This window comes from Dermacentor silvarum, chromosome 2 (genome assembly GCF_013339745.2).
Source record: "Dermacentor silvarum isolate Dsil-2018 chromosome 2, BIME_Dsil_1.4, whole genome shotgun sequence".
NCBI lineage: Eukaryota > Metazoa > Arthropoda > Arachnida > Ixodida > Ixodidae > Dermacentor > Dermacentor silvarum.
The window spans coordinates 155319916-155334215 of NC_051155.1; the positions used below are offsets into that span (position 1 = coordinate 155319916).

The 14300-nt window shown below is 46.1% G+C and overlaps 1 protein-coding gene across 1 annotated transcript in view; it reads left to right on the top strand.

Annotated features, from left to right (window-relative positions):
* LOC119440490 (hemocytin-like) overlaps window positions 1-14300 on the top strand; it is a 122921-nt gene that overhangs the window by 33710 nt on the left and 74911 nt on the right. Inside the window, exons 22-32 of the mRNA XM_049662939.1 lie at window positions 152-458; window positions 1247-1599; window positions 2723-2797; window positions 3342-3905; window positions 4586-4618; window positions 5636-5710; window positions 7740-7823; window positions 8670-8747; window positions 9882-10023; window positions 12069-12265; window positions 13972-14153. Coding sequence (XP_049518896.1) covers window positions 152-458; window positions 1247-1599; window positions 2723-2797; window positions 3342-3905; window positions 4586-4618; window positions 5636-5710; window positions 7740-7823; window positions 8670-8747; window positions 9882-10023; window positions 12069-12265; window positions 13972-14153 — 2090 coding nt within the window. The remainder of the gene's footprint in view (window positions 1-151; window positions 459-1246; window positions 1600-2722; window positions 2798-3341; window positions 3906-4585; window positions 4619-5635; window positions 5711-7739; window positions 7824-8669; window positions 8748-9881; window positions 10024-12068; window positions 12266-13971; window positions 14154-14300) is intronic.

The following is a 14300-nucleotide window of genomic DNA, read 5'->3' on the forward strand; positions in this document are numbered from 1 at the left end:
CATTTCAAACCGCCATCTTACTTTGAACGTCTGTCTTGTTCGATGTTAACTATACGCGTACACACGATATGTGACAACCAGAATAGGTATCAGCTAAAAGATCAAGAACGGTGGTTTCTTGACGTTCGCTTATTTCTCCTTTATCTGACAGCCATCCAGTGCGACGCCGAGTGTTCCGAGTACGACGCGTGCATATCCGGGTGCCCACCGAGGACCTGCGAAACGCTGGGATCCTCCCTCGGGGAGGAGAAGGCCGTGTGCGACAACAGCACGACTCCCTGCATCGAGGGTTGCAGGCCAAAACCTTGCCCCACGGGCTTCGTTTACGACAACGAGCGCGACATGAACTGCGTGCCCGAGGCGCAGTGTCGGGTGCCTTGCAAGGAGATCAACGGCCGCGTCTACCTCGAAGGGGAGCGCATTGAGGACGCCAGGATAGCGGAACCATGCGAGTCCTGGTAGGTCGAACATACCTGGCCGTGTGTAGATGCGTATGTGTGTGGTGTGTACGTACGCGATGGAAATCTGATACAAAAATCTAAACAGGGTGAATGATAAGTGGTACCGATAAGTTGACAGGGAGAGGGAGATAACTTACTAACAGCAAATGTAGTAACATTGACTTGCAACACTGACTCCAGCAAAGTACAATATGCACCTGCGAATGACCTTGGATAGGGTCTGAAACACGTCTGTGTTGTGATTGCTTGTTCATGCATAGGATGATGAAGCTTTTCTTTTTTTTCCAAACTAAATGCTTTGAATACATCTAAGTCTAATCTGAAAATATTTCTACGACTTTCTCTTCAATATCTGTGATGCAGATGATTTTTCTTTCCCCAATTTGAATGTGTCTGCAAAAGAGGTCGGCATTCCTGGTAATGCCGACTAATTCTATTGGTTTAGCCAAACGATGTACGTAGCAAACATTACCGGCTCAATAAAAGAAAAAAAGTAGTAACAATACTCGTAAATAAATGCAAATGGAACTGCGAAGGCCCTTGCGCGTACTTTCCAGCAAGTTCAATATATACGATTTACGCAGCGAGTGCTGGAGCTTTGTTAAAGAAATGAACATAAAGATTGAAACTGGACGTCTAGTTCAGGTACCTACGAACAGTCTACATCACTGTATGTTCAATGCAAGGTACACCACAATGGTCGGCGCTACTGTTGCATAAGTGCGGCTACTACCCACGCAAATGCGGTACAGCGCAAACTGGGCCATCACGTTCGTGCCCCGCAGCTTCTGCCGCCGTGGCAGCATCGTGTGCACTGGCCACCCGTGCCCCAACACGGAATCGCCCGTCGCTGTTGGCTGCACCGTGAGCGGCTGGACGCCCTGGCTGAACCCAGCGGCGAAAGCGTCCGGAGACTTCGCCTTGCTGGCGGATCCCCGCTTTGCATCCACGTACGGCGCGTACTGCGGTGCCGCGCACGTCGTCGACATCGAGTGCCGCGTCTCGGCCACCGGACAGGACCTTCTGGGCGCCGGACAGATGGCCAGCTGCGAACTTCCGCGAGGCTTGTCCTGCTACCACAGGTACCAGGCGGGCGGCGCGTGCCTCGACTACGAGGTGCGACTGCTGTGCGACTGCGGTGAGTAGGCACACCGTGAGGCGGCGCTGCGTTCTTTCTATCTGCTTATTTTACGAAGGACTGCACTGAGTGAGTGAGTGAGTGAGTGAGTGAGTGAGTGAGTGAGTGAGTGAGTGAGTGAGTGAGTGAGTGAGTGAGTGAGTGAGTGAAATAACTTTATTGAGGTCCAGAGAAGACGCAGGGGAGACCCCGCGCCACTCATGCATCTTCCAATCCAAAGGAGTGGAGGCAGAACTTCGCGGTAGTTCCCGCCACAAATATATAATATAGACAGATCTTCCATCGGGCCACCACTTTGCCCTCTCAATACACCCGCATATGATCGGCTGATTTTCCGTAACCGTAAGCTAGACAAATCATTATCATAATATTCGTCATAATATTCGTCGCAACAACAACAACAACAACAACAACAACAACAACAACAACAACAACAACAACAACAACAACAACAACAACAACAACAACAACAACAACAACAACAACAACAACAACAACAACAACAACAACAACAACAACAACAACAACAACAACACCAGCAACAACACCAACAACAACAATATTTTATACGCACTGCAAGATGAAGCGAATGTCTCTCCCATCAACCTCCAATAACCCCTGCCTTGCGCCAGCTGACACCATCCTATTCCAGCAAATTTCCTAATTAAATCACACTACGTAGTTCATTGCTATGCTTGACTTAACATTAGTGAGATTCAACTACACTTCCTTTCCCTGGTAGCCATTCTTGGCAGCCACCACCAAAAGCCAGTGCGGCTTTGCTAGCCCAGGTTGCAACCAAATGAGGGAGGCCCACTAAGTTTCAAAAAGACAATTCCTCGCCAGAACAGAAATTCGCCTTCCTTGGGCAGTATCTGGCCCCTATCTGTATCATGAATGAGTCTAGACAAATGAGGTATATAGCTTCAAGTAGGCTTACGATGGAAAGAGGGCGTAACCGCCGTATTTTAAGCATTGAAAACAGTTTCTTTTTTTGTTCTTCTGCTCCCTTTTTTTTCTGTTTGTCACTCTTGTCATTTTTTTTGTCACTATTTCCTAGTCAAATATGCGTTGGGTACGACGTTTCGATGCTTCAATGACGAACGCTTTATACACTTCGCAGAGTACACCGTCACTTCTCCGTCTGTTACGGAAAGCGAGCCATCGACTGAAGAGCCAACGACACTTTTCGTCCCAGGTGAGGGAATGACTCATACGTTCCTGATAATTATGGTCTGTTAGCGACCAGGCTTTGATAGAATTGTCGTTGTCGTAGATACTGTGGCAGCGATAAGAATGCTCAAACTGCTTTTATTTTCATTCCGCTGGCTTTCCATATAAATGTAACTTTTGCGGCATTCGCGTAGGTTGAAACAACTAGACGCAAGCATAGCTGCGTTTCTACTACGTACTCATCCTTTCTTTGGCGCTACAGAACCATGACAGCATGGAATTCGCTCAGCTATCTATAATGGTGCCTTGCTGCATATTGTTCTTATCTTTCTGTATTCCGTTCCCCATTGTAGGATAGCAAACCTGCCACCAGGTTTGCTATCCTCCCTCCGTTTCTCTTTCTTTTCGTCTCTCTCTTTCCGTTTTAGCATGGGACTTGTCGTTTGTAGGACTACGAAAGGATGTAAAAGTGATAGGAACTTAAGTGTATGGCCTTATTAGATCAGGCCTGTGACCAGTTGGCTACAGAAGATTTGTGATATCAGGAGCACTTCTTCTTTTCTTTGAAGATTCTTCGACGGCGACCGCTAAGCCGACTACGTCGACGGCAGAAACTACGTCACAGGAGGAGTGCTCGGAATGCACAGATGAAGAGACCAGCGCAGCTACCGCCTCCTTCAGTACCACTCCGGCGACTGGTGTCACCTCCTCACCCACGCTTCCGACGACGACGACGATTTCAACCGAAACCAAAGAGCCCACGGACTACGCCCGCGACGCGACGCCCACTCCGGGAGAAACTACCGAACGCCCGGTTGTCACCAAGCCCGGGCCTCCGTCTCCTGGCTGCGTTTCCCACTGGACGGCGTTCTACAACATCGACAGTCCGGACATCGACGACGGCGACGTGGAGTCGCTGGAGGACATCAGGGAGATTTTCCCGGTCTGTGACGGGCTCACCATTGCAGACGTGGACTGCAGGGCGAACATCGGGGACAACATGACTGACTACCGTAACACGGGAGACGTCGGAGTCAAGTGCTCGAAGGGCACCGGCCTGGTGTGCCTCAACTGGCTACAGCCTCGAGGAAAGAAGTGCCACGACTACGCCATTAGATTCTTCTGCAAATGCGGTACGGACCAAGTTTCACAATAGGACCTAGTACTACGTTGGTTGACGTATGGACGTCAGAGTAACAGCCCGGCTCAAAATTGGTAGGGCTATAGGCAAAGAAGTGCTCTCGCAGCTAAAAGTGTTACGAACCGTGTTCGTGTGAAATGCAACAACCGCACAGGGCGCTCCTTAGAGATCTCCCTGAATCGGCAAGCACGACACACAGAACGAGCTGTGTGACGCCGTTCATGTGTAGCTCGCCGTCTCTTATTCGAGGAGATCCGAAACAAGTTCGTGACTGTTTTCAGTGGGCACGCTTCACCGGTGAGTGGAGGAGAGCACCACGCCAATATCCGTCCTTCCCTCCATCCGCTTCGAATGCGACGCGATAACGTTAATTTACGATGAAGCAATTTGCCCCCTCTCTGCCACATTAGTGCGACGAGCTATCGCAGAGCGCTGGCGGAATTTGAGGAAGGCAACCCGATGCGATGCGCTACTGTCACGATCATAGCAGCTCGGCTATAGCCCCAACGAAGAAAAATTTAGGACTGCGTCTATAACAAACCAGGGTGATACCTCCATAGAAGAATATAGCTCTACTCCACGTAACCTATTGGCAGAACATGACGTGTTTGGATCTTTCGTGTCTGGTAGCGTCAGGGAAACGAAAGTTAAAGCACTTTTTTTTATCCGCAGATGTGGAATACGATGTCACAACGGGTGCTCATGGTAAGTCCGATTCCTTGCCTTTCACACTAAACTTATTTTTATCTTTTTGTGGGAATCTTCAGGAACAATGAATGCTCTGCGAATATCTCTTTCAATGACCTTTCTGCAGTCGGGAGTTGTGTTCGCAACGCAAATGTAGTCATAGAATTATGGCGTTGACTGCTGCCACAATCCGCCAATAGGAAGTAAAAAACAAACTTAGGCCAAACTTTTCAAATACTGTGGTATAATTCTGTGAAATTGCATTGCAGAACAGGAAGGTGTAGCAGATCAGCATTCCCGATATAAGTAAACATAAAACATTGAGAGAGAGAAAGGCGAATGAGATGGGAAAGGCAGAGATGTTAACTGAAAAAGAGACTAAAAATCGTTGATGTACTCTAGTTTTTAGCAGAAACGGCCAGACAAAATCGACGACGATGAGTGGACAGTGAAGACTAGAAGCAACACTTTCTTCTAGTCATAGTCGTCCAGCACAGCTTGCAGCATGGTGTGTCGTTTAAGAATCCCTATGTTCTTTTTATTGGATTGCCTACAGGCCCCTTTGAATAAGTATAATCGAGCACATGACTTCCCACAGCGCTATCTTCATTGGGCAAGGAAGGCCGATCTTTACAGAACTTCTGAGAACCGTCGCTGTCGAACGATATGGTTGTGGTAAATCGGTTTGAACGGAAATCAACGCGAACGTCGTTCTTGAAAATGCAGTAAACGGCACTTAAGCGGAACTCATAGGGGGGTTGAAATTTTGTTCCTTGTGACCAAACTATCCTTTAGGCGAAATATGTAGCATTATTTATTACTGATCCAGAAGCGTGAAGTATATTGCGCGAGGAACTTTAGCACGCTGAATTAGCCGGAAAAGATATCATTTTCTAAAGCGAGGCTACTGCCACTGATTTGGCGATCTGTGATACTCATAATGCCACATATGTTTCTTTTCTATTAGGGTGGGTCTTTTCGTCTCACTTATGTTTGATGTTTCACTTATAAACACTTTATGCGCTTGCTGCGTAGAATTCACCGTCACTACTCCGTTCGCGACGGAAGGCAAGCCGTTGACTGAGGAGCCCACGACGTACTTCGTTACAGGTGATGAATGGTGTTAGTATTTTCGATATAGCGGTCAGTGGTCGATGCAGCAAGCAGGATGCGTAGAAGATTATTGATGTGTACGTTGTGGCAGCATGCAAGATGACCAGACTGATTTTCTTTCTGTACTTTCTTGTCGGTTTCGACAATTGAAGAGCTACGGAAGAATATGAAAGCAGAAGCAAATTCATAGTATACACAAGGCTGATGGCCAGATGGTGCACGGTACCTGAATCAATTCTACAGAGCGCCTTATATAAGGTTGGGGATACCTGCAGTCGGTTTACTAAAGGGCTGCTCGGAACTCTTGGTCAAGTTGATGAAATCGAGAGACGATGTCGGTTCGAGTTTCTGTGTCGATTATGCGTGTAAGATTTAGTCTTGAAGTCTCGTGTGCTGGTAAATTCTCCAAGCAAGCTCTCCACTCTTTTACACGCAGGACAGCGCATAGAACACTACACCGACAGGCACCGAGATACACACAGGGTTGTGTCTGCTATTTGCAGGCCGTCTTCTTCGATTGCTTTCTTGGTACCAAGCACAATCAGCAGGATCATGGAGCAACACTGTTCGAATTGCTCTGTTCTCTAGCTTGTTACAGATCCCACACAGCTTTATGTTACGGCCACACGCCACAGAAGGAAATCGAACTGCAGAAGCACCAACAACGTACTGCTCTACAGTAAACAATCGCCTGGTGTTTCCTTTTTTCATCGATTATATGGTAAGCTTAAAACCGGGCTTCATCGTTGTGCAGACTGTTGCACGCGCTCTTTGGTGACGCCATACAGACGAGGAAAAGCCTAAGGTGTAGCACGAAACGTTCTTAAAGGGCATTCCACCATTGTAGGGCATTCCACCATTTTAGGATCTTCCAACATTTTAGGGCATTGTAGACACGTATACGCGCGGTGCAAATATCACGTGGGGAACACCAGGTCTGTAAGGTATGAATACCGGCATCCGCCACGAAACCGGCTAAAAATTGAAAGGAAAGCCTGTGCACCCTCCTCCCCAGAAGAACCTGTCTCCACGCTGGCAGAGACGACGTCATAGATTGCTCCTCCACGTCACACGCACCGCCTGCAGCGCGCAAGTAGCTAGCGAGTAACAGCGTGAACAACACGGGGATTCCCGTGAAACGCAGAACTCGCAATATCGCCACGGGAACTGCGCAGCTCAGCAAGAAAAGAAGGGAGACAGACAGAGAAAGAAACCAAGTGGAGGCGATGGAGTAAACGTCACGTGGGCTTCGATATAGGATAAGACAATGGAAGCATGTCGCTCGCGGGCGCTGGTCGGTGCAGTGGGAAAGAGCCTGAGCTACACGAATAGTAGCTCGCCTTCTCGCATCATCGTCTCGCGACGTATTACTTGCTTCTCACTCCGCCTTTACTGAACGCTTTTCAAAAATTTCTCCGGTGCAACGCTCCCTGGACTACGCTTTCAGTGCGCTAAAGGTATTGACGGGGCCTGCTGAGGGGCCCTTTAAGTTGCCAGTATCTTTGAAACGGCTGATGGGAAAGCGGACGTGCTGTCCTGCTCGGTATCTCTCACCAGCTGACGACGACAACTTATTTGACCGCTGATTTATCGTAATAATAATAATAAAAGATTACTTTGCTGTGGCAGAATTCTAACCTACTTTTCGAAGGGGTTGGCGCTGTACTAAGTTGCATATCGAGACAGCGAGCACGCTATTAGGTTGTATTTATTAGTGCTAGTCACACTGTACATATACTGGTATATAAATATCCACAACTCATCAGATGTATCTTGCTTTTATATATACTCGAGACAACGGCACATTATTATTATTATTAATATAATTTATTTTGAAAACATATATACACTTGACGGGAAAATGGAAATACTGAGGCCCGCCAAATTATTACTCCATGATATTACAGCTTCGGCCAAGCAAGGCACCGAGTGCGAAACTACAGAGCACATAGAACACGTATCTGTGTTTTTATTACAACTACCAGGCATTTTATTATGTGCTAAATTGCAAAACAACTTCTTTCAGATCACCCGGACGTCAACGTCACTCACCCGTCTGTCACTGAAGGTAGCCCACTGACGGAAACGACGGGGACATATTTCTCTGCAGGTAAACCGCCCGCCAATTTTTTTTTTTTTTTGCATTTTGTATCATGCGGTTCACTAAATACGAGTTCCTACCGCCGCCAATCTAGAGCACTCTCTGAAAGCAGTGGAGTGTTGGCCGATCATTTATGTGTAGAGGGACTGACGTAATATATTTTTCAAATACATGATATTAGAAGATGTTGGTGCCATTAGGGCGGCTCCGGCTACCTTCTCACATATAACAAATATGCACTAAATATAAATCAACAACCCGGGACTGAATACAAGAAAGGTAACAAGAACGAAAAAGACAGTGCGGCGTAAATGCACTGAAGCAGTTCAATATACAACTCGCATGAAACAAATAGGAAACTAAAGTTATCTCACTCACGAAACAGGTCACATAAGACACTCTAGAACGTAAAGTCAGCTCTCATAGATACACTAAATACAGAAAAGAAAACGAAGTCGGTTCACAGAAATTCACATGAATTTGGGCACAATAAGGAATACAAACTGCAATGAATAATTTCCGACAATATCACTCCTTTCTGGAAATCTCTGGAAGAGAGTAATATAAGCGATAATCTTTTTTTTTTCTTATAAGGCAGCAATTTTTGTTCACGCGCGTATGACCATATTTTACATATTTTACCTTAGTTAGCTCACTATACAAGAACTTCCGCATTCCCTCAATCAGGTACGTTTATGAAAACATTTCGGGAATATATAGTTAAAGCAAACAGTTACTCTCCTAAGCAGGGTAGCCATCAACCCCTTTTCTTCAGAGTGTGTTGCTTTAGTTAGCTGTGCTGCAAAGACATATACTATCGATTGCGTTTTTTTTTTATTCACTCGTCTCTTGCAGGTCACACGGATGACAGCGTCACTTCACCGTTTACGTCTGAAGGAAAACCGTTTACAGAAACGACGTACTTCACCACAGGTGTGATGACTCATTTTTGACTAAACCTTTCGAGAGAGAGAGAGAGGTAGAAAGAAGTCATAAGGGAGAGACAGGGAAAGACAGGGAGGTTAACCAGGCTGAGGCCGGTAGGCTACTTTGCACTGGAGAAAGAGAAAAACGTGGTAAATTTAACTTATGCGCGTAGGGCCAGCCTCGGAGGTATATTTGGCTATAGATGTGGTGCATTTTCGTTTGTTGTAAAAACAAGCAACAGATGCGATGCCGGCTGTGTTGCCGTATCTTCAATTTACTGCTCATAGCGCAACAGTGGAGAGCATGATCATTTTTTTTTTTGAAGTGAGAGTGTTTAGTCTACGCATGCTTGGTAGCACCTATCGTAAATTAGGCGAGATTAGGTGACAGAGAGTTTTCGATGCATCGTATTGTCAATGTACGTTTCGGCCGGCCACAGCGACTGGGGAGCTACTGTGCCTGATGTTACTTTCGCCTCAAGGCACGAGATCACCGCCTATTCAACGGTTCATCTTCTCTATGAACGGAAACCTTCTATGCCTCTCGATACTGTACTTCCCGCTGCTTTAAGCTCATCACTGTACGCGAGGCCATAGCGCTAGCCCACAAAGCCCGTCAGATTGCTCGAGTGTTCCAGGCTTTCCGAAAAGCCCTTTATAGACGCCACCACAGGGACATCCGTTACTACTCAGGTTCCCTCGTGCTGCTGTGGTTTCAGTCCCCCCATATCGGTCTCTTCGAAAAGCTATTATCCCGCTACGATGATCTCTATACAGACTGCTACGCCAAGTTGCCGACGTTACCTACGAAATTGAACCAGTCATTTACAGCGTAATTAGTCACCAGCCTATATTTATGTCCACTGCTGTCCCTGCAATCCCCAATTACTCCTGTCTTGCGCTAGCTGATTCCAACTTGCACCTGCAAATTTCCGAACTTCATTACCCCACCTATTTTTCTGCCGTCCTCGACTGCGCTTCCTTTCTCTTGGTACCCATTCTGTAACTCTAGTGGTCCACCGGTTAACTGCCCTACGCATTACATGGCCTGTGTAATTATTACAGCGCAAATATTTACGGCGTAAGTGTTGCGGTGACAACTCTCATTGTGAATGCGTTGCGGTCTCAACGCGGTTTGCAGGGGCCGCCTTGCACACTGTAACAGAAGGGGTTCCTCCGATCCCGGTTTCAACATGCTTTCCCGGGTGGTCCCCATACATTGACACGGATAACCCCGACACGGAAGACGGGGATTTCGAGTTTGTACACTCATTGGAGAAAAGGTAGGAATTTCTGTTTTTTTCACTCACTTGACAGAATATTTCGCCAGGCCTTCACGATGTTAACGCGTATACGCCTCATTGCTTTGTATTACCTGCCTAATTCTAATGTGAAAGACTTGGCTACGGACAGGTGCATGTTGCGTTTGCTGAAAACAAGCGCGCTGTTGTTGAATGCTAATCAACTAGCCTTCAGCTCAGAACGATCGCGCTTAATAGCCAAGCTCATTTGGCGTGGTTCAGTTAAAGGTAAGCTTTGCCTATAGTGGTACCAAACGCCGCACCAACGCACCAATGCCTTAGATATATTTTTAATTATTGCGAAACGCACAAATTATATTGATAAACAACCGTCAAATCAATTTAAATGAAGTTGGTTGCATTTAAGAGCGGAAGATAAATTCCATATTGTTGTAATGCTAATTTTAATTTAGGCCGTCAAATTCTCTTCAAGTATGTCCAAAATCACGCACACACGCAAAAGCACAAAACAATCGCGAAGTTTCCAGCTCAGCAACTCGGTACCACATTATACCGTGTGTCCCAACTGATGTTAGCCAAGCTGATGAACGAAAAAAGAGGTTTGAAGAATACCACGCAAGATACAGTTTTAACACCTGCGGCGTTCGGTAGATATAGAGGTATGGCGACCGAACACGGTAGGTCTTAAATCGTATCCTGCACCGTACTTTTTTAAATATATTTTTTTTCGTTGAACGGCTTGGCTAAACTTAGCTGGGACACCCTATACATGTATAACACTATTCAGTTTTGTAATAATATTTAAAAAAAATGAATTATTGAAATACGTATGGAAACGTTTTAATTGGGAGGCTAAATTTTTTGCCGATAACATAGGCAAGAATGAAAAATATCATGTGCCCCGTATCTATGATTCCATATGATCATATATGATTACAGACATGGGACAAGCTTACACATGGGACAACCTTAGAGAACTTTTTTTCATTGCGTATATTTAGATTCCTCTCCTGCCACTGTACAATGCTATCTAACAAAGTCTGATTGCTGTTGCTAATTCTTGTTTTCTTTACTTTTACACAATTTTGAAAGGGGAGCAGACCCCTGTCAAGCCGAATTGATTTTGGCTTTTTGTCTGTGCCGCCTACATCATGTATTGGACGTGAAATAAAATTTGATTTGATTTAATTTGATTTGGACATACGGTGCATAAAGTGTTTTTCTTTTTTTTTTTCGATAAGGATACATAACCCGCTGTGTGGGCGTATAGTGACTTTGGCGTGGCACTGCTGAGACCGAGGGCGTGGGTCCAAACCCCGGCCGCGGGCTCCGTGTTTCTATTTGGGCTAAATGCAAGAACAGCCGTGTACCGTGCATTGGGTGCACGTTAAGGAATCCCAGCTGGTCGAAATTAATCCGGGGGATCTGCACAATCACTCTCTCTACCCCACTACGGCTTGCCTCCAAGTCATAGCGTGGTATCGACACGTAAAACCCGAGAAAAAATTCGGCACATACACTTAAGACTGTTTGCGCGTGGGAACGCGAAAGCATTATAATCCCTTTGGTGAAACCTGAAGGTCGCCCATGACACGCGCGCGCGTTCAGCGCTCGAGACGTCTCAATCTTCACATTCTGTGTACGCTATCTTAGATACTTGGCGGTGCTAAGTTGTGGCCTTTTTTTATTCATCAATAGTTAACCGGGATCTAAGCTAGACGTTGTCACTGTATGCGCCTTTGACGGGCTGCTGCGTTGGGGCCTGCGTGCATTGTCGTCAACCGCTTTTCACTTTTGTATACTTTTCCAGTATACCCTCAAGAACTGCATTTCGGCAAAGGTAGCCTATTCGCTGTTTCATAAGCGTAATTTACGAGTCTAGCTGATCTGAACACTTTTCTTCGGTATTCTTCAACGATGCTCGCCTCAAAAAACCAACTTATTCTCGTATAAAGCAACGCACGCACTGATCGTTCACGGTTAGGGTCAATGTTGAAAAGTCCAAACCATATAGACGCGACCTGCACGCGCTGTCGAATAACATGCGCCTCCTGCTCCGTGTACAGGGCCTGCCGTGTTGAGGAGATGAAGGCCATCGACTGCAAGGCCGTCCGAAATGATACCGGGGAATTGGTCGACTGGCTCGAGTCCGGCGACAAAGGTGTCACGTGTCTCAAGGAGAAGGGGCTACTGTGCTTCAACAACGACCAAGAGGAAGGGAGGGTGTGCCACAACTACAAAATTCGCGTCTTCTGTGTCTGCAGTGAGTGCTTCGCAAACCCTGATGTTGGCTGAGTTGCTCGGAATACTCGTTGGAATACCACTGCTCGTTTCACAGCGACGCCAGAGTGCTCTGTTGGTGGTGCGAATCGAGGCTGAAACATGTATTGCATAGCCAAAGGGCTTTAGTTATAGTTTCATTCCGGCTTCGTTATCACTATGGGAACTTTTTTTTTTTTTTTTTTTTTTTTTTTTTTTTTTTTTTTTACGATGAAGCCTAGTTGCTTCGTTAAACGAGGTTTCAAGCTTCGCCAGAAGCGTTTTCCTGAATGAATAAAAAAAAAATTGGACGAATGTGCACATGCAATGAAATTTAACGGACTTAGTGGTTTTATTTTGGATTTGCGCTACAGCTAACTAACGAATCGCGTTCAATTAGAGGGCATAGCGATACTTTAGCTCGCGCGCGCTAATATTTCGAACTTGCCACTTAACCCAATCAGTGATCCGCAAATAACTGAAATGCACCCATTTTTTGACAGAACCATAGCTTTACGACGAAAGTGACGTGAAGAGACTTTCCTTTTCATTTGCTACGAGGGTCACTCTAATGAAAACTATCGGTTATTTGAAAAATAATTTATTGAGTGAATGAGAAACACTTTCAGCGTACTTTTTCTACATCATCTCCCCCGCGCTCATTACAAGTTTCCAAAGCTTGCAAGGTGCCTGAATTCCCGAGCGAGAAAATTCTTTTGTTTGGCGGCGCTACAAGTCATGCACTGCTTGGTGTATGCGTATGCTTTCATGCGATCGAACTTCTTACCTTCAGTGCCTCCTTGAGCGGTTCAAACATGTGATGACCACTAGATACGACATCTGGTAAGCAGAAATATATGTGGCAGACGCTCAAAGCTTAGGTATTGAGTTGTCGCAACATTTTCACGTATAGTATGAGGACGAGCGTTGTCATGCTTTGGCGTCATAACTCTATGTGCATGAACCGGTTCACGAGCATATTTCACAGATGTCACACCTGTTGTGATTTTTTAAACTCCGTTCGGACACCTGTTTGCTGCGACATACACGCATTGCCACGCTTAACTTTCATTCTTTGATGAATTCCAATAGAGAGATAGAGAATTAACTTTATTAAAGGTCCTGAAGGGGCCTGGGCACCCCGTACGGGGGCCGGCCCGGTGGATCCGCCCATGTGGGGACTGGGAGTCGGAGGTTCTACTTCTTCGCTTGTCATGAATCCGATAACAGAAGTTAACATTGCCCATGTCCAATAATAACAGCACGCAGAAAACGAAGACGAAGGCGTAGACACCACGCTTCGTCTTCGTTTGTAGTGCCGCTGTTATTAGCAATGAACCAACTGTCCGGTTTTCTATCCTCTTAAGTATTATTATTTGATGTATGCCTCAAGTGGGCTGGTCATATTAATACTGAGATGTTGACGACGTTTATTCAGCTGCAGACTTCTCTCAATAGACGAATATTTTTTTTGAGCTACCGAAAACAATTTTGCCAGCTGACAGGTCAGTGGTCATGAATATTTGAAATTTTATAACAAATTAAAGGTTTTCATTTGACTGGCCCTCGTGTTTCATCTCCCTGAACCCCATAATTAACGCTAACTGTCTCGTAGTGTAACACTTCGGAACCTTTATGTCATCTCTGGCGAACCGAGTAACCAGTCAGCTCTTCCTTTTTGAGCTTCCACTGTGCCTATTCCTCGCCCAGCTCCGAGCGATGGTCAGACTGTCTTCACGCTGCCTCCCACCACGGCCGGTCCTCCGACTATTACTGAGGAGCCGCTGCCCAAGGACGAAGGTCCGTGTGGCTGGACGGAGTGGATGGACGCCGACGACCCCAAAACTTCCCCCGAAGACATGGGTGACTTTGAGATTCTGGAGGAACTCAGGGTGAGTTCTTTTACATGAATTGCACGTCAGTGGCACTTTATTGGCCTTGTAATGAGCTAACTCAGTCACATTAATTAAAGCGAAGCTTTCTTCGGCATATTTACCCCACTTTGCGTGGGCGGCTGTCCAGCCCACTCAACTGGGCTG